This window comes from Aphelocoma coerulescens, chromosome 3 (assembly GCF_041296385.1).
Source record: "Aphelocoma coerulescens isolate FSJ_1873_10779 chromosome 3, UR_Acoe_1.0, whole genome shotgun sequence".
Classification (NCBI taxonomy): domain Eukaryota; kingdom Metazoa; phylum Chordata; class Aves; order Passeriformes; family Corvidae; genus Aphelocoma; species Aphelocoma coerulescens.
Window position 1 is genome coordinate 83,368,404 of NC_091016.1, and position 23,933 is coordinate 83,392,336.

At 48.3% G+C, this 23,933-nt stretch overlaps 1 protein-coding gene across 4 annotated transcripts in view; it reads left to right on the top strand.

Annotated features, from left to right (window-relative positions):
- The first annotated feature begins 1,597 nt into the window (after positions 1-1,597).
- Positions 1,598-23,933, top strand: part of SIM1 (SIM bHLH transcription factor 1) — a 48,873-nt gene continuing 26,537 nt past the window's right edge. The window contains exons 1-10 of one of the 4 annotated variants that reach the window (XM_069011078.1): positions 1,598-1,924; positions 2,669-2,808; positions 2,899-3,350; positions 13,364-13,446; positions 14,440-14,529; positions 14,658-14,766; positions 14,876-14,961; positions 16,131-16,330; positions 16,440-16,546; positions 17,430-17,577. In XM_069011078.1, coding sequence (XP_068867179.1) covers positions 3,176-3,350; positions 13,364-13,446; positions 14,440-14,529; positions 14,658-14,766; positions 14,876-14,961; positions 16,131-16,330; positions 16,440-16,546; positions 17,430-17,577 — 998 coding nt within the window. In that variant the 5' untranslated portion in view covers positions 1,598-1,924; positions 2,669-2,808; positions 2,899-3,175. The other 3 variants (XM_069011076.1, XM_069011077.1, XM_069011079.1) reach the window with 3 other exon arrangements.

A 23,933-nucleotide genomic window follows, 5' to 3' on the forward strand; every position in this document is an offset into this window, starting at 1 on the left:
GTAGGAACACAGACGGAAGATTTTTGTAAATTCAGTATGACTTTCCCCACAGCAGCGATCGCTTTACAGCATGACGGGGTGAGGAGGGGTGCTTTCTTTTCTCTCTCTCTCTCTTTCTTTTTTTTTTTTTTTTTTTTTTTTTTTTTTTTTTTTATCCATACCTTCACTAAATGCCTTGCGTTCGTGTTTGTTTAACAACGAGTCGCTTTGGTAAATAAGACAATCAAAAGAACATTTGAGACTACGTGGATACATTTCTCTGATGCTTGTAGACGCCTGGACACCCAGAGGAGTTGTTGAATGCCTCTCTTTCCATCTTTCCTTTATTTACCCAAATGAACTCAGGGAAAGCTTTTAACCGAGGAGAGCTTTAAGGTGATAAGCAGCGAACAGACGGTCTGCACTGCAAGCCTGCGTTTCGAGCTGCAGCCGCCCGCGGAGCAAAAGGGATGGGGTGCTTCAAAGGCTAATACTTTTTTTTGGTTTTCTTCTTCAGAAAACTGAGACCGTTTCTTCTTCCTCGAAATATTCCGACTGTTGCCTGCCAGTGGAATCTCATTTTAGTTATTTTAGCCGAAGTCTCGCACCGATTGGTTTGGCAATTATGTCAGTCTTTTGAGAGTCCGCTATGGTTTTAGGAAAGACTACAACCCTTCTCCCACCGCTCCAGGCTCTCTCTCTCTGCTCTATCTACTCTTTTCAGGAGCCAGCAGTTTTAGGAGCAGCGTCATTTTTTTCGGGTTATTTTCCCCAGGGGACACGTGAGATTAGGAATAGTCCCGCTCCCCGGGAAAAAAAGAGAAACCCCACATCCACTTTGCGGGCACTTTTATAGCGGCTCTATCTCCTAATGTAGGAGGAGTTTTGGATTTTTCCCCTCTCCTTTTTTTTTTTTTTTTTTTTTTTTTTTTTTTTTTTTTTTTAATTTGTTCGTGAGATTGTTTGAGGGTTTGGGGTTTTTTTTCCAGCGTTTTTTAAAATTTTTAAAAAGAAATATTTTTAAAGTCTTTCTCCATCCTTCTCCCCTTCCACCACGGTACGCGATTCACGCTGTCCCGCAGCGCATCAGCCCCGGGGAAAACCGTACACGGTGAAAGTTAGGGGTGTCAGGGAGGGGGGCAGCAGGGGACGTGACCGCAGCTCATTTCTCCCAAGCGCGACCACTTGCTCGGTGGGGTTTGGGGTGGAGAAATGTGCACGAGTGTGTAAAACTGCGGCGATCCTCACCACCCACAGTCCCGCGGGACCTCGGCCGCCCACCCCTGGTGCCCAGCGGAGAGGCGATGGCCAAAATGTACCCACCTCAACACGCATAAACCCCCAGCGGGTACGCGGAGGAAGGTGTGTGTGTGTGTCTGTGTATGCCTGTGGGTGTCTGTGTGTCCCCACTCCTCCCGGCCGCGCCGCCAGGTCAGAGGGCGGACATAGGGAAAGAGGGGAGACGGGAGAGGGGTGGGAATGTGTCCGCGTGACGCAACCGCCCCCTCCGCCAGTGGGAGGCCGGGCGCGGGTGGCGGCGGCCAACGGGAAGCGAGGCGGCTCCGTGAGTGGCATTAAGGGAGGGCTCGGCCGGGGGCCGGGAGGTGGGGGTGCAAGGGGGGAGTTAGAGAGAAATGAAGTTGTGCTAAAAGGCTTTTAGCCATCAAGAAGTTATTAGGCATTTCTCAGCCGCAAATTAGGGATTCTTCATTAATACCAACCTCGCCCCCCACCCCACCCTACCCCACCCCACCCCTCGTTATGTGAGACGGAGAGCCTGGGAGCCGATAAAGGGGATGGGGAGGCGGCAATGTCTGTCTGCCCATCGGTGCGAGGAGCAGTGACAGGCGCAAACTTTTCCCCGTGCCATTAATGAGCCAATTAAAGAGTTGGGCTCCTCACCCCGGGAGAGCTCTCTGCAGGCTGCCGGGCTCAGGGATTCAAGGTAGGTAAAAAGAAGATCACAACCCACCACAAGCTTCCAGCCTCAGCGAAGAACCGCAGTGATGTGCGGGGCTAGGCTGTGGGTCGCTTCCCCACAGTGGAAAATGAGGGGGAAAAAAAAAAAAAAAAAAAGATAATTTGGTTGGGAAAATGTGATGTTTGGGTGGATTCCGGCTCGGGGCAGGGCTGGGCAGAGGGTGCCTCCCCTGGCTGGGGTGTAGCTGAGGTAGACATCCCCGACCCCAGCCGAGGAATGAGGACAGTAGCCGAGAAGAGGGGAAATTCAAAGGGGGAAAATAAAAAAAGAGAAAAAGGAAAACAAGCAGAAATACTCCGTGATTGGGAATGTATCCCTCACTGCGGGTCTGGCAGTGCGGAGCGTGGGGGGGTCTGGCCGCCGCCGCGGTGCCGGCCCGAGGGAGCGCGAAGGGGACGGCGCAGCCCCGGCAGCACCAAACCCGGTAACGCCGGGAGCCGGGGACTGCTTTCTGCTGCGCTTTCGTTCTGGTCATGCAGTGCACACCTGGGCTGGGAAGTGAGAGGGCTGTGGGAGGAGAGTGCGAGGCAGGCTTCTCCACGGGCGCGCTAGATGCGAAAATACACTTTTTCTTTTTTTTTTCTTTCCCCTCTGGTGGGAGAAAATACTACACCCGCCGGAGGCTGACTGTTGATTATTATTTCTCGCGGCTCCGCTGCGGCGGCGTGTACCGGCTCTCTCACCCCGGGACTGCTGTTGTCTTCACAGAGAGAGGCTCCCGGGAAGTCACCCAGCGCCCTGGAAGGCAGCCCGCGGCCGTGCGTTTCGGCCCTCGGATTGACAACGGATCACGGGAAAAAACGGGATTACTATGACCCTCTTCCGAGGAGTTACGCTGCCCGCCATGAGTAGGAAAAAAGGCCAGAAATACATCGTTTGGTTGCTGTCTCGTGCCTCAATCTTCTAGCTTTTATTTTGTTTTGTTTTTTTTAATGCAGTTGCTTGGAGTGCTGAGCTGCATTGGATAAATGCCTTTCCCACCCAATTGACTCTGCTTTTCAGAGTATATATACTTTTCTTTTTCTTTTTAAAGAACGCCTCTACTCTTCGATACTTGTTTGCATTTTACACAACAGAACGGTTTCTCTGAGTAATGGCCGCGCTCAGAATCACCGCCTGATGCTCCGGAGAGACGAATTGCAGATGAGTTTCCCTTCCACCTTTGGATGAATCTCTGGAGTTTAAATTGTAGCAAGGAAGCGGGAAAAAAACACGATGAAAGAGAAGTCCAAAAATGCTGCCCGGACTAGACGGGAGAAAGAAAACAGTGAATTTTATGAACTGGCTAAATTACTACCCCTGCCCTCCGCTATCACCTCTCAGCTGGACAAAGCATCCATAATCAGACTCACCACCAGCTATTTAAAAATGAGAGTGGTTTTTCCAGAAGGTAGGTGGGATGCCTATTTACCTCTATTTCCATTCTTATGCAGGTGTCATTTATCACTTTTACGTTAAAAAAAAAAAAAAAAAAAAAAAAAGGTCAATCCTATGGGGTGGTGCGCTCGGAGACAGGGTGCCCTCCGCTGTCACTTTTCTCTGTTGTAAATACTTTCCCTTTCGCTCCTATGACAGGTTTGGTTGGAGACTTATGGTGCTTTTGCTAATACTTGAAGGCACTGAGCTCTGCTGTGTGTTCTGCTAAAGCAAACCCGGGGCTCCTTTCCCCCAGTCTCCCAGTCAAATGTGCATCCCCCACCAAGCACACGCGTGGCCTAAGAGGGCACGATTCACCCCTATTTATAGTCATTCTGTGAGGGCGAGTTAGTATATGGGTAAATATTTACATAAGTCTATGCTAAGTCCTAAAGCCTTAGTTCAGCTCTCGAGGAAAGGTGCGGTGTGCAGGTACAGGGCACGCATGCAGGCGTGCTCACTCACACCCAGCCTAAATAAATAAATCGAGCACACTGAACCACATCACCAGTGTGCTGTGTCTCGTTCTGAGGATCACAAGGGCTTTTGAGGGCGTTAATCGCCCTCGGAAAATTTTAGCAGGAGTTTTGCACCCAGACATATTCAATCCCCCTGCCCACCCAGTGCTGCAAAACCAGTGTCCCAGCCTAGACATGATTCTCCTCGACAGGCAACAGGAGACTTCACGGCAGCAACAACAGGCCTGTCCAGTAAAAGAAAACTTAAGCGTTCTGAAGTGTCTTTTGCTTTTAAATAGAATCAGGATTTAAAGGGACTGTCTTTGGGCTTCTGGATCGGCTGCCAAGACAAACAAACAGCACAAAGCTAAGAGAGTCAGAATAAAGTTCTTTCCTGTTCTCACTCTATTGATTTTGTAAGACGTACGGGAAAAATTTTTGAAAAAATTCATTAACCTTTTATTTAGATCAACTCGATAGAGTTGCAGTCTGTATGAAAGAAAAAGTATCAAGAGCTTTTTTTTTTTTCCCTGACCTAATACGAAATTTGCTGCATCTTTTGTTGAAAAGTGAGTGTACACAAGAAACAACGTAATACAGCTCTGTCCCCATGTGCTTTCTGTAGCTGTATCTCGAATCGGTTGGCCTGTATTTTTTACAAATCAAGAGTGTGTATATGGCCTGGTTTTGTTTTGCTTTAGTTTTGTCTGGTTTGGTGGTTTGAGGAGTTCTTTTTTGTTGTTGTTGTTTTGTTTTGTTTTCACGGTTCAATTTGTGGACTATTGGTACTAGTTCTACTTTTAAAAATAAATATGCAATGTGGCAGTCATTTGGACTGGGGGAGGTAATACCCCCCCCCGCCGCAGGTTACAGATGAATGTTTATACCTAAAGTCCACGGCAGTAATTTCCAATCCAGTGCATTTTACAATCATTTCTTTAAACAACTTGCCATATCATCGAGTCGCTTGTAACCAAAGAAGGAGTTAAATGAAACCTTTAAAAATAATAATTAAAGTCTTCATCAAGCCACTTTCCTCTTCTACTTGCTTTGCCACCTTGAAGATCATTATGCGGGACAGTCCTCTGTTTCAAAGGAGACGGAGTTGTCCTTTATACTGTCAGAGCATACTTTACAAAAATAAAGCTATTGCAAACCCTGATGCCCATGATGCTCCTAAAAGGATTATTAGCAATGATTTGTCAACTCCTGCGGTCTCAGTAGGCTACCTTTCTGCGTGATTCCGAGCAGGTCTCGTCAATTACTGGTGCCTATGTAGCGGGTTGTTTGATCAGAAGAAGCATATGGTGCTGCTTGTAGGCTGTGAGTAATCATGGGAAGAGAAGAATAGCTGAGCCCCGTCCCTCGGTGGCAGCGCAGGATGCCTGAATGCCCTGGGGAACCGTGTGGCGAAGCGCGCCGGGGCCGGGGCCGCTGCCGGCCGCAGCAGATGCTAATTTGAGTGCGGAGGCAGAGGGGGCGGCTGAGCGGGGCTCGGGGGCAGCGGAGCCTTCGCAGCCTCATTAAAGGCAAACTGCGCATTAGAAAGAAAGGCGGGGAGCAGGCTCGGGAGGGCTCGCCCCTCCGAGGCGCTGCCGCGGGAGGCCCGGCGCCGAGCAGGCTGCAGACCCACGCGGGACCGCCGCCCCCACATCCCCGGGGCCGCGCAGGGCCGCGGCCGGGGGCGCGCTGCGAGCGGGGTACAAAGGCCCGGGAGCGTGGGTCTCAATGTGGCGTGGAGCCGGGCGGCTTCCCCTCGGACCCACGCGGGCTGCCTCTGTCTCCCACGTACTTGGGAGAGCGGGGAGAGCGGCTCGGCTCGGCCCTGGCCCTGCAGGTTTCCCTGCGCTCGCCCGTGCCGCGATTAAACACGAGCGAGGCGCCCACGAGCGGCCTCCCGGCACTGCGCCTGTGCCTGGCCCTGCGGGAGCCAAGCCCGGGTGATTTTCCCCGGGACCCTGGGGGACGCAGAGGGCTCCGGGAACGCGGCGGAGCAGCTTGAGCTCCCGCTGCGGTTGTGCTTGTCCTTGTCTGGCTGTGGCGGAGAGGAGGAAGGCAAGGAAGAGGGGTGCTATTCTGGTTTTCCAGTGCCCCTACCCCAGAAAAAAAAAAAAAAAAGTCATCGTTTCTCTGGGAAGGAAGAACAGGTAGTGGCAGCCGGGCAAATGACGCACGGAAAGGACAGGTCTTTCTGAACGGAGGAGGCAGGGTAGGGATGTTGGATGTATGTAATGGAGGTCCGTTTGCTTGTATTTCCCTGGGGAGGAAAGCGATACAAGCATCGGGACAGACCCGATGAGTTGGCCAAAACACTGGAGATGGGTAGCAGGAGGCTCGGGAGCACGCCACAGTGTCATGCCGTACTTTTGAAGAGATCTTGGATGAGTCAGGATAGAGAAACGTTGTCTCCGTAAGAGCGAGTTCCACTTCCAGAGTAACTCTCACACCCTCTCCCCCGTACAAGAGTGAATTTCCATCTGCCCAGAGAGTGCTTGCATAGAGCTGGTTGTAAATAATCATGTACAGAAAGATATACACTCCTCATCGCCGCGCACACGCGGGGCTGGGGACAGGGCAGACAGAATCGGTGTGCGCTTGTCTGCATATTTTTCTGTCTGAAATATCCCTATAGAGGAAGAAGGTGGGTAGATTTCGGGTTCATTTTGGAAACAAGAGTTTTCTGGGAGTGAAATACCAGGAGAATCACACACAAAATAAACACGTGGGGTTTCCTTCTCACCACAGACATCTAAACACAAGGCAGTGGCACTGGACAAACTCGACAAACTGTACAGAGATTTTTCTACGAACTCTCTCTCGTAATGGTTGTGCAATTCTCACAAATTATTGAAACGCCTGGGTTGTTCTTTCTACCCCCAATTTCACTTTATTAGGTCCTCAGCAGATTAAAAACTGTCAAGGACGAAAAGTGCCAGACGTAGGTTTCTTGTATCGTTTCAGTACTAAAACACTTCTATCCAGGAGGAGAAAGAGTATAAGACCTATACTGCTTTTCGGTGATCAGACAGCTTTGGAAAGAGTGAATATCTGGTAAATTTCTAAGGACATTAAGGAAGAGTTTTAAGGATTGTTTGTTTGTTTGTTTGTGTGTTTCAAGCAGGATTTCTTAATAAATTGATTCCCGATTTAACGTTCATTATTAATAAAGACTAATATTTCAATTTAATATTAAATCATTAACGGTAAGTAACCTAGACGCAAAAAAATAGGTAGAAAAATCTCCGGGATGTCGAAGGGCTAAAAGAATTTTCCGCCAAAAAACGATGTGATCACTATTACTATTGCAGGGTAATTCTTCACTAACCTTCGGCAGTATAGAGAAGGGAAGGGAGGAAAAAATTAATAAAACCCAAACAAAAAACCCAGGTGTCACAATAAATCACTGTTGTTTGGGTTGTGTTTTTCTTCTTTAGTTAGGAATATTTTAAGGGTCCTATTCTACATATGCCACCAGAGAGGCAAAAGGAGAGTTTGCAGTCTGTCCTAGTGGGAAGGGATCGTTTTGGTGTGGAGAGGCGTTTGCTTTTCGAGACAAAAGCAGAGACTCCGTTTACATAAACTTTCGCCGAATGAGGATGGTTAACATTTCAATATTGAAACCCTTAACCTTGTTTTATTTTAAAGGGGGAAGAGATCAACAGGAAAAAAAAATCCGTTTCCCACGTGGATAGGTGATTTAATGCTGTTTTTCTTGCTGCAAAGGGAAATGATTGAGCATTAGGTTTCAATGTTTATTTTCTTACAGAAGTTTTTCTCATTTAAGCAGCAGTTTACTCTCCACGCTGCATCTCTGTTTAATTCCAGTTTTGATGTGAACTTAAAATGCGAAGAGCAGAACTAAAGTACTAGCAGGATCGTTGGAAAAAAAAAAAAAAGCCAACCAGATTTATGTTTTAGAAAGACTACTTAATAAGAAGAGCGGGAAAAGTCGTATTTCCTGTGTAAACATACGACAGTTTTCATGTTGGAGGGTATTTTTCAACTTGCATATAAACAGCGTGTGCGTTGGTGGAAATCCTTCCTTCCCCTATTTCTTCGAAATAAAGGCTATTTGAATTTGAGTCTTCTGGAGAAACGAATAAGTAGTTGGTGCTCGAAAATGTCTCTGATTTTTTTCCCCTTTCTCTAATCTGGACACGGTTCCGTTTGTTTGCATTTCAAAGCGCAATTCCGCTATCCCGTGTATGCCAAAATCCTGGTATTTCTTTTTATAGTGAAACAGCCTCAGCGTTATTTCAACTACCATTTTCTTAACAGGGATGTTTGTTTAGTCAACAGGGCTTTTCCTCCCTGTTATTATTATTTTTATAAAGAAAGAGGAATGCCAACTTATCTCTGCTTCAAATGAATACGTGTGATTTACCGAGATAATAAATCTTTACAAAACCTTGCTAATGGCATCCGCAGGCAGTGGAAATGAGCAGCTTTTTTTTTTTTTTTTTTTTTTTTTTTTTTTTTTTAGCATAACTTATTTTATTCCATCTGAGCCCTCGGCGACCCAGTCCTTCACAGAAGCCTCATTTGGCCCAGATTTTGAGTTATCATTAACCACTGCCTGTTAAATTAACTGGGAAATCAGCGCTGTCGGGCGTTAGGCGATAGCAGAACGGAGCGCTGGCTGCAGACGATTTAATTAAATGGTTAATCGAATCAAGCTAATTCCTCGATACAACATCCCAGTTGCCTTTTGGCTTGCCGGTGACTAGGACGTACTTCTGTTCCCGGGACTCCCGAAGCTGTTATTTGTCATTTTCCCTGGACAGCGAGGAAGAATGACCGCGTGGGAGATAGTGACTGAGCTGTCCTGCCTCCCTCTTCCCAAACAACTCCCGTGCCCCTCTTGTCCCTTGGTATTAAGGCGGCAGCAGTGCCGGCGAGGGGCAGTGGGAGGCAGGGAAGGTGCTGCTTGAGGAGCCGCTCACGAAGGTGGCATTCTCGTCCTCCCTGTAGAGAGGCTTTGCTGGGCAGGTTGAACGAAGTCTGTGCCCGTGCCCGGGCCGCCCCTCCCCGGCCTGTCCAGCGCAGCGAGGGCGGCTTGCGAGGCCCGGCCCGCCTCGGTGCCGCAGGGAAGGGGTGAGCCCCGGGGCGGAGGTGACCGAGGGCCCGCATCCCGCGCCCTCCGTGGGGTCAGCATCCCCCTCGGCGCCGGCGGGCGAGGAGCGAGCTGCTGCTCCTCCTTCTTTAATAACCATAGAGCGGCTCTTAAAAGGGCTAGGAGAACGCAGGGAAACCAAAGCATACGGAGACGTTCCCGGACCGCGGCCCCCGGGAGGCGGTGGGGAGATCTGGGAGAGCGGCGGCGGCCGCTGCCCGGAGAGACAGTTTTGAGGAACTCCTGGAAGAGAAACGCGCAATGGACCTGCTGGGACCCGACTTAGGGAAGAGTCCCTGCGGTTGCCCGGTCGGGCAGGCTCCCCGCGTTGCCCCACAGCAGCGGGCTGCCTCCGGGAGAACCCTTTCAGCCTCTCCCTCTGCCCATCCACAGCAACAGGAAAGAACTCCTTGCATACGTGGCTTCGTCTCCAAGCCAGCTTCCCTGGGCCTGGCCGGGTCGTGCGGAGCGGTGCGGCCAGACAGGGGCAAAGCCCCCGGATGGGTGCCCAAGGGTTCCCCGGCCCCGGAGGGAGCTGTCTTCAAGGATCTGGCCCCCAAAGAAGCGGGTCTGGAGTTCAGGATGGGCTCTCCACTAAGTGTTTTTAAACGGGGGCGTCAAGTCGCCCGCTACCGTGAATCCGGATTGCGCTGAGGTTTCATGACGGAGAGTCCGCTGGGGAAATCGCCGTAACTGCTTTTAAAAGCCGGCAAATCAGCGCAAAGTAGATAAGGGCTTGCATCTTCTGGCCACCCCACCCCCACCGACCACCCCCTCCCCCCTTTGCTATTGCCAGACAAAGGACGGGGTCGAGGTGGGCTCTGCGCTGCAGATGCTCACGGAGGGACAAGTAACCCGGAGATCAACCAGGGCCAAGGAGCTGCCCTGGCTTCTCGGAGTCTCATTTCCCTGCGCCTGCCTTCCTCCGTTTTTGACTAGATCAAATTAGAAACGATTGAGGAATCTCTTCTCCCTTCCTTGGGACAGAGGAGCTTCTTGAAACAGCATCGCCACTGGATAGGGACGGTGCCCACCCAGCCCCTGGTTCCATTGGCTGCCGACATCAAGGCTTGCATCAATCAAAAGATGAGGGGAAGGAAGGACAGGGCCAAGGCAGCGGAGCGCGGCGGGTCTGGCCGTGCGCCCAGCCTGGGGGACAGGCTGGCGGTGCGGAGGGGCTTTCTCAGTGCCGGGGGTGGGCACGGCTGGGTGGGAGAAGGCATTTCACAGGGACCCGCCGGTGTAGCGAGCCCATGAAACCGATGCACATGCTTTTTGATGTGGAAAGCACGGTGGCTTTCTGCTGGAAAATGCTGAGAGAAGCGATGAGTCAGCATGCTCGCACCGCGCAGGTTCCGCGAAGTATGGGTGCAGACTGCTGGGCAGCGTTGAGCGATAGGCTGAATTAAATGCTTTTCTTCTCTTTTTAATTTTTTTAAAATTTCTTTTTTACTTGTTTCCCTTTCTTTTTTTTTCCCTTCCCCCCTCACGACAGTAGACAGTTTCTCGTGGCACAAATAGTTCATCTTCTTAGGAAAAAAAAGTTCCTCGAGTGAAAGATATTGATAGACAGAAGAAAGAGTTTGTTAGGCAGGAGCATATAATCTATATTTTGCCAAGAGTATCAAATTCATTCTGAAATAAAAGCTCGATCCATTTTTAAAAAAATTTTTCTTCTTCTTGAATAACACAGCTGGATGGTGCCTTGAGTTTATGTTAGACAGTTGCTCATCATTCATTCGCCAAGAACTGACCTAAATGGTGCCTGTGGGATTAGGTCAACTTTAGTGGATCTACTTCGCCTCATTTGGTTACTAATTGGTTTCTTGTTTTATAAATCGAAATCTCATTTTCAGGAAATTACAAAACCCATGCAGCCAGTCCATGGAGGTAATCCGTGGGTCCGGGGTATTTAAATGGAAATGGTTCTACAATGCATCAAGTATTAAGCAACAATAAAACTTCCCCTCTATTTCCAAATGAAATCTGAGCTCTCTAGCTCCTTAGATCCATAATAGATACATCCCTTCTAAGGCTACTTATGTAAATATGATAAACCAGACCGCGGTGGGGGAGGGGCCGCAGGGAAGAAAGCAAATTTTATGTGCTAAGGTTAATGTGGCATAACTTGGAAATCTTCCAAAATAGATTATGTTTTGCTTTGTCTTCGGCCACTTTAGCTGGGAAAATCCTTTGCCTAAAAACGACTTAGTTATCCTTCCCCTCACAAAGCTGCTTGTTTCTATTCCAAAGCTATTATGCTGTTGGCTCTCCAAATTACAAGAGAATCTTTAGATCTTGTTTCCAAGCGTAATCCTGAAGCAAAAGGGAGAGCTGATTTCCTTGTTTTGTTTTAAATAGGCAATCAAAGGATTTGCAGAATTTTCTGCGGTAGGTCAAGTGCAAGAAATCACAGTTTGCCCCCTCGATAAAAGGAAATTGGATGTTAAAGGAATAGACGGGGGGAGGGAAAATTAATGGAGGGGGGCTTTCTTTTATGATCTTTAAAAACAGTATTTAAGGGGCATCAGGAGACGCCGTCGATTCGGGAGAGGCTGGGATTGGCAACGAATAGAAATAGTCTCCGACTTGAAAGTGCTGAAAACATCTGGGCAGCACAAAGGATAGCCTCATGTGACAGGATTTCAATAAGCCGGTTCAGGTAGACAAGTGAAAATGTTTAATTATAAACCATGAACAGACACAGCCCAGCAGCGCGGGGTTTCCACCTGAAACATAGCGAGGAGCTCAGCGCCCCGTGAAGAACCGCCTTCCCGGGGAGGTTAACCTGCAATGCCCGTGAGCTGTTCATTAACCCGCTGGGGTCGGGTTATTTTCCCTTTTAGGAGAAGAATAATTAGAGCCGTAAACTTCGATTAATAAGCAACTTAAATCATAGGCGGGCAGTGCAGATTTAGTCTTGAATAAAGAAACCTATCATTCAGATTTCCCTCCGGGTGGGGGGACGTGGCAAGGAGCCGCCTCAGCGCTAGCAGGCCGTCTTGGCTTCCCAGTAGAGAAACCTCCGAGGAGCTCGGGAAAAAAAAATATACCGTGGGCTTTTCTCTGTTTCTTTCCCTGGAAGCTGTGTAAGATTTATCAGCTTCTTCCTGAATACAGGGGGCGGAGGTGATCCTCCATCCTGGCGGCTGGCTCCCCGTTAATTGGCGTGGAAGAATTAATGGGTAGGAGCCTGTTTCTGACTGGCGACCTGGTACATGCTGAGGCTGCAGGATGAGGAACGGGCCAGAGGAATTCTCCTGCCTCTGTAGGGCTATGAAAAGGAGGAAGGAGAAAAGTGTAGGAGTGGTGAAGAGACAAGTTGTTGTGAAGAGGTGGACGAGGCAGAGGGGAGAAGGAAGGGAAGGGCAGGGACGAGCGGGGCGCACCGCTCCGGCGGTGGGGAGAGCGCGCAGGGGCCGCGCTGGGATGCCCCGCTCAAACAGCGCGGAGGAAATCGTTGGCTTTGCTCGGACCGGCAAACACCTGGGCGAGGCCGGTCAATAGCGAGGGATGCCCGCGGCTGCCCGCTGTCACCACCTCGTCTGTTTGACTCGAAATAACCGGAAAATGGGGTCTTGCCTTTCCCGAACCCGCACTGCGGGGGTGGGCACACCCGGCCGACTCGGGTCTCCTTGCGACCTGCACCCCATCCATCGATAAGGATATCTTACTGCTTGTGCGTGTCGGAGTGAGACTTATTTCATGGCATAAGCCTCAAAGGTTTTAGCTGACCCGTTTAAATTATTTCAGCAACAACACTGTGAAAAGGCATCGTCCATGAATAGTTTTACTCCGGTGAAGTACCTTCCACCTGGCTTTTATTACTACTCACTTTGCATAGGAGAAAACAAGACGCGTGTAAAACACTAGACAAGTACGGAGAGATTAATTTCTGGAAGGGGCTCTACGGAGGTACATCACCCCTCCCTGCAGAGGGAACCATCCCGCCCACCGGAGCAGCGGGAGGAGAGATGGAAGGGATAGAGGTGAATCCCGGATACGGACTTAGCGGGCCAGGAGGGAGGGCGGTCCGTGCCGTCGGACAATGACTTGTCTGTGGAATCGTGAAGTTAGGACGCTTTCCCTGAAGTTCAAGGGGACAGTTCCCAGTAGCCGAAGGCAGCACTGAAAACCACTTTGTTCTGGCATGCTGTTTCACTTAGGTCTTAAAAATTAACTTCACCGTTAACTCAAAATAGATATTTGGGTATTTTTCTCTGAGGAATTGGATATTGAAAAAAATGCACAAAAGAGGCTTTTATCTGCAACGAAGTCAGGTCTAGTTTTCCGAAGATTGTATGTATATATGTTTTAGAGTGTATACAAGGAAAAAATGTTCCCCCCATCAGGCCCACACGAGTAAATTTTTCATCTCCTGACCTTATTTTCCTTTTTGTTTGTCTTAAATAACAGGACTTGGAGAAGCCTGGGGCCACTCCAGCCGAACCAGCCCACTGGATAATGTTGGACGGGAACTGGGATCCCATCTTTTGCAGGTACTAGTCTGGAAACGACAGCCATGTGGTATTAATGATTAAAGAAATAATTCCCTCTTCTGAGCTTTTGATTGCCACCTTGACTAATTTTTAACTGTTCAAGTGTTTAATAGAAAGATAGGCAGGAGGGGAACGACTTCAGAAATGTGAACTGCCGTGACTGAATGTCATGTGTTTTATTGGGGCTGTGGCTTGGTCCCTCTGGGTCCTTTGCCTCACAACTGTCTAACACTGGGTCCACAGCGAGGGATTCACAGTGTGTCCCAGGCTGCCGAGGTACAGGAACATGACTTTTCCCCAGTTAATTAACAAGGTGACACATACCACTGATGTTCTGAAGCTCAGAGTGGTGTGGTAGGGAGAGGCTCTAGCGACAGGTTAGGGCTCAGCAAGGCACCGCAATTAGCAGAGACACAAATCAGGTAGGACACCTCTGAAAACTCGCAGCGCTCTGAAATACTAAAGAATGTTATCGGTGACCATCACCACGTGTTTCTGGTGGAATCATGTGGCCTTTGAAGGGCCTATTCGGTTCTTGGCACACCCAGAAGTCCCATCTGTGTCTGCTGAAATGTACCTGACAAATTGTGTTATTTACACTGCGGAGTTTTAGATTCCCTTTGATCGCTTAAATTCTCCTTACAAAATATGCAAACACTAACCCCACTGTGACATTTGAAATAGGATAGGAGTATTCAGGATTTCTGGGACCCATATATTAATCACCAGATAGCCAGGACCTCGTCTTAGATACTTCCAAGGCACTTTGCATTACTTTTGAGCTCGGCCCCTCTGAGAAGTGGGTTATATCTCAGGAGTCCAAGAGTTTTAGAGGGATTCTTGTCCAAGACTTGCCCATTTCCTTCCAACTTTTTGAATAATCAGAGCCTGCGCATCGACGCTTGTTTGCTAGAATAAGTCAGAGGGACAGGTATTTCACGGATCTATCTGTCTATGTATTGAATTATTTATATTCCCAACCCTTTTCTGCAGACGTTGGACGGTTTCATATTTGTCGTGGCTCCGGATGGCAAGATCATGTACATCTCGGAGACTGCCTCGGTGCACCTGGGCTTGTCACAGGTACGCTGGGTGGTCTGCTAGCCCCTGTGCTTGCCTGCACCACCCCCCTGACTGACAGGAGAGGGTGCGCGGTGCCGGCGATGAGCCCCTCTCCTCCTCCCCCTCCTCCTTCTCCTCCTCTCTCACAGGTAGAGCTGACCGGCAACAGCATTTACGAGTACATCCACCCCGCCGACCATGACGAGATGACGGCGGTGCTGACGGCGCATCAGCCTTACCACTCGCACTTCGTGCAGGGTAAAGTACACAGCCCCCGCCCCCTCCTGGCCGCCGCGGTCGCGTAGGGGACCGCGCGGAGCCAGAGGAGCCTGTGGCTCACCCCACCTCTGCCTTTCACCCTTCCCAGAGTACGAGATCGAGAGATCCTTTTTCCTGAGGATGAAGTGCGTCCTGGCCAAGAGGAACGCGGGCCTGACCTGCGGGGGCTACAAGGTGCGTGCCCGCGGCCAGGATCCCCGCTCCCCCCGCACCAATCTTCCCTAATTCCTGTGCCGGGAGGGCGGTGAAAATGGGAAGAGAAGAGGGGGTGAGACCTCTATTCGCGGGGGTTTACCCAGCCCAGGACTCTTTCATGTGGTTAATTTATCTCAGAGTTTCAGGTTGAAGAGCTCAAACCACAAAACCAAAAACAAGCAATCAAGCTCCCCTTGACGTTTGTTTGGGGGCTTTTATTTTATTTTTTTTAAATTTTGCTCTCTGAACCGAACTCGCACAACCACTGAGGTTCCCTCTGGCAGCTTTCAGGTGATGCAACGCGAGCCCCGGGTTAATTTGTTTCTTCGTTAGGTGATTCGTCAGCTGCAGGTGTAGCTCTCCTAGTCGAGGGTTTTGCCCGGGTGCTTCACATGGTTCTGCTCGGGGTTCCTCGGTAAGGAGAGCCCCTGCTCCCTCTCCTACCCCCTCGCTGCTTTGTGTCAGCCGCACAACGCCGAGGAGCGGGTTGTACCCATAACCCGAGGAGAGATGTTGTGTCACGATGTACCGTAGACCAAGAACATCTGCTGAGGTAACTGCAAGAAGAAACATCTTAGTAATAGAGAAGTAAGAGTGGAAGTAGACAGCAGTCATCTGCAAGGATACGTTTAGGAGACAATACTCAAATCAGAGGTGCTTTTTGGCGATAGACCGCGTCTGCTCCATCTATATAATAGACGTATCTTACACATGTGACACATGCACACATGTAAACGCTTTCTCTCACGCGCATACACTCCTCATTACAAAGTTGTAACTGGATTGGCACTTCCGCGTCTTTCCTTTTTAGAAGAATAATAAAAGCGCAGTTAGGAGGTGGGCCAAAAACCACTTAAGCCAGTGGAAAAAAAATCTCGTTGACTCTAATGGGCTTTAGATTAACGCTGAACTCTAGTACGGAAAAAAAACCTCAACCCCGATAGAGCCGCAGAAAACTCCCAAAAGGAGGGGGTTTTTTGCCGGGCGGAGGCGCAGGTCAGCAGCTCCCGGGAGCCCGGCAGCCGCGTCGGCACCGGCAGGAGGGGTGCGGGGTATTGTTCGGACCCCCTTCGTGGGGAGGGACGCCTGTCTCAGCACACCCTTCCCCCCTGCTGGGTAGCCGCCAAGCTTTCCTGTGTCTCCGGCAGGTCATTCACTGCAGCGGGTACCTGAAGATCCGCCAGTACAGCCTGGACATGTCCCCCTTCGACGGCTGCTACCAAAACGTTGGCTTGGTGGCCGTGGGCCACTCGCTGCCACCCAGTGCCGTGACGGAGATCAAGCTCCACAGCAATATGTTCATGTTTCGGGCCAGTCTAGACATGAAGCTCATATTCTTAGATTCCAGGTAGAGCTGGGCTTATTTCCAAATCTATTCCCCTAGCCTGTCCCTTCTTCCACAGGCCTCCTCTCCTGTCCTCTCACCCACTCGTGTTTGCGGCTGATGTCTTTTGCAGGGTAGCCGAGCTAACAGGTTACGAGCCCCAGGACTTGATAGAGAAGACCCTTTACCACCACGTCCATGGCTGTGACACCTTTCACCTGCGTTGTGCACATCACCTGTGTAAGGAGATGGTCTTCTTGTTAAAAACCCTGCTCCCCATCTTCTCCCTTTGCAGATGGACTTTGGGGTTGCTGGGATTCACCTCTAGCTCGGAACGCTAAAAGCCAGCTCTCTGGAGGGCAGAACAAGCAAAATCCGCTTCAGCTTTTAGCGAAACAAGGTTAGATAGCAACTGAACTCTGAGTTGGACACAGGTGGCAAACGGAAGGGATTGGCAATGAAAGACTATTTTTCCGTCCTCATCTTTTTGGTTGTAGGACAAAAACTGCCCTGCACAAATCTCAGGCGCTCTTCAAATTCTGGTTAGGAAAACACTTTTTTCCTGCTCCAAAAAGCCATGCCAGTGAAATTCAAATACTTTTGTTCCACTTCCACCAAGTCTCACAAATCTGTGTATCTAATTTTGACTGCAGTAGTGAGCCTGATTCGGAGAGCTGTACTTTATTCTATTTTGCTATCATGATGACATTAATACACGGATAGATGAATAGAAAGGATATTAATTTCCGGTAAGTTTCCTTACAGAGAATGTAACGAGAAGAGATAACCCCCAAAGACAGATTTATAGAATAAAATCTCGATGGGGATACTACAGGATGGGGGTGTATGGGGTTCAGTTCCCGTAGCCAACCACACACAGACACCCCCCGGCCCTACCAATCTCCCCGATCAGCCTTTGATAACGATCTCAGGTACTGAGATCAGCCCTGCTCGGGGGGGCTCCACCACCCTTGTCCCCGCCGCTTCCCCACGTGCCGCTAAGGGGTTCCTAACCCCTCTGGTCTCCCACAGGGCTCTGGGGGGAGTGTGCGCCCCCTTCCCGGGGGCTGATCAAACCAGAGGCGGTAGCCACGCTGAGGCTCTCCTCGCTTTGTCCCCGCAGTGCTGGTGAAAGGGCAAGTGACCACCAAGTACTACCGCTTCTTGGCCAAGCACGGCGGCTGGGTGTGGGTGCAGAGCTACGCTACCATCGTGCACAACAGCCGCTCCTCCCGCCCGCACTGCATCGTCAGCGTCAACTACGTGCTCACGTAAGTCAGCCTGGGGCCGCTCCGAGCTGCGCGGGGCCGGGCGGCACCGAGCGCCGGCCGGGCACCTGCGGGCGCGCCCCGCTCTGCCCCGGCGCCGGCGGCCGCTCCTCCCTCCCGCCCCCTTCTCTCCCCCCTTCCCGGCTGCCGGTGCTGAGCCCCCTCGCCGCCGCACTGACCAGAGCAGGCTCGCCAGGTCTGCTAGGAAACACATTGTGCGCTTTCATCTAGATGAAGGGTTTCCCGTCTGCCTGTTTCGTTCTCTTTCGAGAGAGGAAAAGATTTAGAGGTTTGTCACCCACATATTTCGCTGCCCCCCTCCTTTTTTTTTTTTTCCTTTTCTTTTTTTTTTTTTTTTTTACAGTTTAAATGCACCCAGCATTAAATAAAATTTAATGCGGCGTAAAAGAAAAGGCTTCCACGTACGGAGTTATTTATACTCAACAAACAGGACATCTGTTTTTCCTTTCAAAAATCTGGGGTTTGAAGTTCTTAATTTCATCCAGAGTCTCTATCAAAGCTCAGAGATTTCTTTTTTGTTCTTGGAGAGCGATCCTTACAGAGAACCACAAAGAAAGTTGGTGACCAGAAGGGTCAGTTGAACTTTAAAAAAAATAAAATCAAATAGGAAAAAAAAAAAAATCAGAGTAAGTGCTGAGATACCATATCTCAATACATCTCTCTGCATTTTGGAATCGCTGTGTTGTGCTCTAGCTATGCTGCTTGTACTGAAACGCAGAGGCCCAGTGAGGGAGGGGAAACTCGTCTGGACTATTTTTAAGTGTTTTCATGATAGTTATTAGCAACCCCTCTGGACACGGCAGAAGCTGTTGCCAGCAGTACTGATGCTTCCTTGGCGTTGTAGGACCAGTCAGGCTGGCGGTCCTTCACTGATCCTGGAGACTGGATATTCCTCTGTTCCGCTGCTTTTTTTTTTTTCTTTTCTTTTTTCCCCTGGAGACAAATGTAGGTATTGGAAGCGTCTGACAGGCACAACCCTCCCATTTCCTATAGCTGTGGCGATGGCAGCATCATGATCTTGCCATCACGGCTTTGGTGCATGGACAGGTGGCAAGGGGTTTCGTAGCCCAGTTTAAGGCGTGCTTCCCGAAATGAAGTGGCTCGACACGGAGGCCACGGCTCTGGTCATGTGTGGAGGGGCTGCTGGTGGAGTTGGAAAGAGGCTGCAGGTCACAGCGCCTGCACTTCTAGGGCGTAATCCCTTTGGTATGTAAGCTGATAAAGGGCGTCGTGCTCTAAGATGGGTCATTGCGTCTGCATGAAAAAACAGACATTTTGGTCAGCACTCTGCGGTAGTCAGTAAACTGTGATTCCCGTTAAAAGAAAATTTATTTTATTTTATTTTATTTTATTTTATTTTATTTTATTTTATTTTATTTTATTTTATGGGGCATAACACTTTGTCATCTCCTTAGCAAGGACGGGTATCAGCAGAGACGTTATCACTTCTGCTCTAGATATTCTGCACATTTGTACGTCCATTTCCTCTATACCAGTCCCTCTCTGTATTTTTCGCGGTTTATGCTTTCCAGTTAAGTCCAAGCACCTGCTTTGGGTGAAAGGGGAACCGCAAAGACAGAAGTTAGTGCATTGTAACGCTAAGAAGCAAGGAACCCGAAGGCAATTAGCATCTTGGAGTGGTTTTAGCTCCAGAAACGCTACGGTTTTCTACGATCGTTTGAGATTATCGGTCGTTTCCCTTGTCTTTAATCCCCAAAGCGTGAACATCAATCACAGAATTCTACCTCAAATGATCCGAGTGGAAATGGAGCATCCCAGCGGACCTGCTGAAAGCACAGCTGGGGATCTGGCCGGATCTGTCCCTTGCTTGCCATGGCACGAGAATTTCAGGCTGGCACGGCAAGCAGGGAGTGCCCTGGTACCCTGTGGGGGCCGGTCAGACAAACCCCTCAGAGCTGTGTCCCAGCAGCGTGACTGGTTGCACCATGTGCCGTCCTGTCAGCCCCCCGGCTGTCACCGGGGGCACGGCGGGCGCGGGGGCGGCCACCGGACAGCCCCTGAGTGTCCGCGGCTCCGCGTCCTGGCAGGAATTCCCGGCCGTCTGGGAGCCGGACTTGGAGCACCTCAGCACTCTCCTCCCAAAACAGCGTTGCAGGAAAGACGATTTCCCCTCAGGAGCGGTACCCAAACAGGGCGACTCCTCCTGTTCAGCTGATTTTTCCTTGGAGGCAGCGTCTTTATACTTTGGTGCATGTATATGGATTTTCAGAACCTTTTTGCAGCCAAACCGACATGTAGGAGGACTACAGCTGTTCTTTCAAGATTTCCCTTAGAGAATGAAGTTACACCACAGGGCAACTTCGTTATGCCTTGGTGTAAGTCTCCAAGTCTCCCGTTGCACTCTTGGCTTAATTGCCTCGAGTGTGAAGGACGGCGGGAGGGCAGAGAGGGAACCAGGCTGCCTAAAGGAGGGATGTTGGAAGCTGGGAGGTCCAGCACTGGCTGCAGCAACTGCCACGTGCTGCTGATAGCTGCAATGCAGACACTGCCACTGCATAAAAAGTTTTGGTATGCTCAGGTCCTTGAGGTCCCATCATGCCTGGCTGGCTCTTCATTAGGGCTCTGCAGAAGAGATCGTGTTCTGCTTGCTTCTGCAGCAGGGCTACCACTGCTGAAATTGCTGCCCTGCCTCCAAGATATGAGCATAGCTTCTACTGAGTCATTATATTATCATCATCATCATCATCCTTGTCATCATCATCCTCCTTCTTCTCCGCCTAGCTGGCCATTCAGAAAATATATGGTCTTCGAAGCACAGGCCCTGCCGTTTGCCAGGTGACTGTAAGCAGAGAAAGGTCTGGCTTTTAAAAAAGTGAGATGAAGTCAGCCTCTGAAATGGATAACCTGAAGTGGAGGGAACTGTTGGGGAAAGGCTCATGGTGGCAGAGCTGGCCAGGGGAATACTGAACTCCTACCTAGAGCGGGCTTAATTGTCTTAATGAGCTATTCAGAGTCAACATGTTATCGTTCAAATGAGGAAGGCAGGTGGGGAAAATATAGAGGACAATATAAGGTTACAGGGACTTGTGGTTGTCCTCTGGTATGAGGTAGGCTCTACTGCAGGAGGGCTGGACAAAGGTTCCACAGCACTCAAAATCTGCAAGTGTTTAATATACTTTATGCCAGTATAAATCTCATAGAAACTGCACTTCTTTAAGGATGACATTGGATTTTTCCAGCAAACCAAGAGAGGCTGAGATGAGCAGTTTGTGTGTGACCTCCTGTGCTTTGCCCACCTGGCAGCAGGTGTGTGGCAGAGCCCCTGGTGCAGCTCTGGGCAGGGGGACAGGCATAGGTGTGCCCGCTGCAGCCAGCTCATGTTATAAACCCAGCAGGGAAAAACATGCTTACAAAAGTGAAATACAAACCTTTTAATATTGATTCTTGTGTGTTTAAGATGAGGAGAAAGCAAAAGAGGTGCAAATTAGTGCTTTTGCATTTTGAAATAACAGAATCACAATCCCACACATTTGGGGTTGCAGGGTAGAATTTGAAAGGTGAGATTGATGCCATGAAGATTTTTGCCTTTTCTTTTATACCCCTGTTATACCTTTTTACAACTTCTGTATTCCTAGTGCTTTTTGCCTACATTCTTGGACTTGTTTGTTAAGCTAAGAGACTAAACATTTTAGAAGCTTCGTAGCTAGGGATCAGTGTGCCCCAGACCCTCTCCAGAACACATTCTGTAAACCAAGATAGAACCATCCAGGGGAAGGTTCCTTGGGGAGGGGGGCTCACTTGAGCCTCTCATTGGGGAATCTTTGATAGATATGCTAATTAGTAAAACCTATAATGATATACCCAATGTTGGGGAGGGGGACACATAGATAGACTCGGCAGGGTGCATCTCGATGCATATGACCTGGATGTGTACACCTAAGGATCCTTAAAATGAATACCAAGGTAAAAATCCCTTTTCCCCTTCTAACCATGTATGACTCTTGATTTTAAGACCAGGAAAAGGCATCAAGATGACTCCTGCTGAAAAGTCATTTGAATACAGGAAATTCTGGTCTTTTTGGAGGGTGAATCACAAAACGGGTCATAAGGTTTGGAAGATGTAGTACAGGTTTTTGACTTTCTAGGTCTCTCATCCCCTCACACAGTACTTCTTCACTCAGGTAAAGCCCTGGGGTTTTTTTTTGTTTGGTCATGGGATAAGGAGCTTTTCCTCACTGTTGAGAGGAATCTGAGTGCTCAGTTTTGGAAAAGAGCAGATACTGAGTGCCATAAGAGCCAAAATGGTCTGGAGCAGTTTCAGTGCAGGCTGAGCAGGAAGAACAAGAATCTCTACCTTGTAGCTTCCCATTTCCCCTGGATGATAATGATGATGAAAAAGAAAAGAATGAGAGTTTATGCAAAAAGAACCACGCATGCTCCAGTTAAGAAAATTAAAAAGAGGTAATTTTAATTTTCCATAAATCCAAGTTTTGAGAACATGAATGCTAGGCTTGAGAACAAATGTTTGTAGCAAGTATATATGCTGAAATAAATAAGCACAGTGACAATGGCATTTTGGCAACAAGAAGAAAGCTGATTTTTTTTGTGTAATAGCAGTGTATCAAAAATTAATATAAATGACCTTTAAGGACTCTGTCCTTAAAGCACACATGTTTGGTCTTCATTGTATTCCGCTTCGGATATGTGAGTATAGACACAGAATATTTGTTTCTTTTCTTATTTGTTCTGTACACACAGTCACCATATCATTGATTATTAGCTGAGCATGTTTATCACATAAAGGGACTCAAGTATGAGTCAATTAATAGAGAAGGAAACTGCTGAAGTTAAGTTTATATTTAGATCGCAAACAACCTTCCTTTAAACAAATGGATAATACGAAGTGCAAATCCTTTGACTTTCTACGCATGAGCAAATATTATAATAATTTGTCCCCAGAGAAAGCTAGAGAAGCTTTCCTATATACATTTTGTTGTCCTTTAGCATTTAAAAGAATAGTAATAGTGGTGGCATATACAGATAACATGGATTAGGTAGATAATTGTGACTAATCTCTGTTCTAATGATATAGCATGTATTTGATATAGTTCCAGTTGACCTCTTCATGTCGCATTGTATAACTGGCTGATTACAAACACAAATTGAATGCAAGTTATTTGAAATATTATTTCACAAATAACTGCCATATTGACAAACGTTTTACCTAAATGCAGTTTAGAATAAATTAACTATTAATTGTATCTACACACTTAATCTTTATTATTAGTACTATTCATAGCTTTGTGTACTACCAGATTTGAAATGATTGTATAAGAAAGGTGCTATCTTTATGTGTGATGGCTCAGACTTCAAAAACAGTCCTTCCTGGCGCATTAAGTGGGCTTTAGGGAACTTTGTGTTTCATGTGAAAAAGCTCCCCCCATATTTGTGGGCACTTACAGTAATGTATTTTCATAGCCTTTCATAGAAATTCTGTTTTTGTCCTGTCTCTGATACATCAGGTCTCACCTCTGTCTCTTCCTAGTCAATGGGAGAATCCACAAACTGTATTTCCACACCCACAGGCTTACCTTTCTTGAGCGTTTCTCTCAAACTGGCCTATTCGGAATTACCACGGAGTTCTTTCCTTAGTCATAGGTAGATACATGTTCTCTTGGATCTCCCAAGTGTGTAATGGAGCGGGCAGGACAGGAAATACCCTGGGAAACTTACTCTTCCTCATATCATTAGTGTAACTAGTTGTACGAGTAAGCTTAGACATCCAACTTAAATACTAGAGATAAGGCTTAGTGATTTTAACTGGACAATGTTTGGGGTTTTTTTCTTAAATAGTTGTAAATATTAGGAACAAATTCAACTTGCTGCTTTTCTTTTATATTTCTCTATATTAAGGGGAACTTTTCCCACTTGTGTAGTAGTGCACAGAACTGGGTCCTATTTTTTCTGCTCAATCTTCAACGTGCTTTTTCTAAGACTGGAAAGCCTACCATCATTCCCGTGATTTGATTAGCAATGCAAATATGTAGACGAATTGTTTTAATAAATCAAAATGCTTGGGAAGCACATGTCTCAAAAAAAAAAAAAAAAAGATTCCTCTTGAACTACTCAGTCCAGTGTTCTGTTTGTTCACCATTAGTTTTTATTACAGACTTGTCTCCCTGGAGCACTGTTTATATATTTCTTGCAAATAGGAGACAGGCTTTTCCAGGTGTCCGCAATACATTTCTGCAGTTCTTCTTTGTTCATGTAGGGGCTTTCTTAGCTACCATTTGTTTAATTCACTCCAAATTTCTATGCTTGTATTTAAACCAGGTGACTGTAATGGCCAAGGCACTAAAACTGTGGGCCAGAGCTGA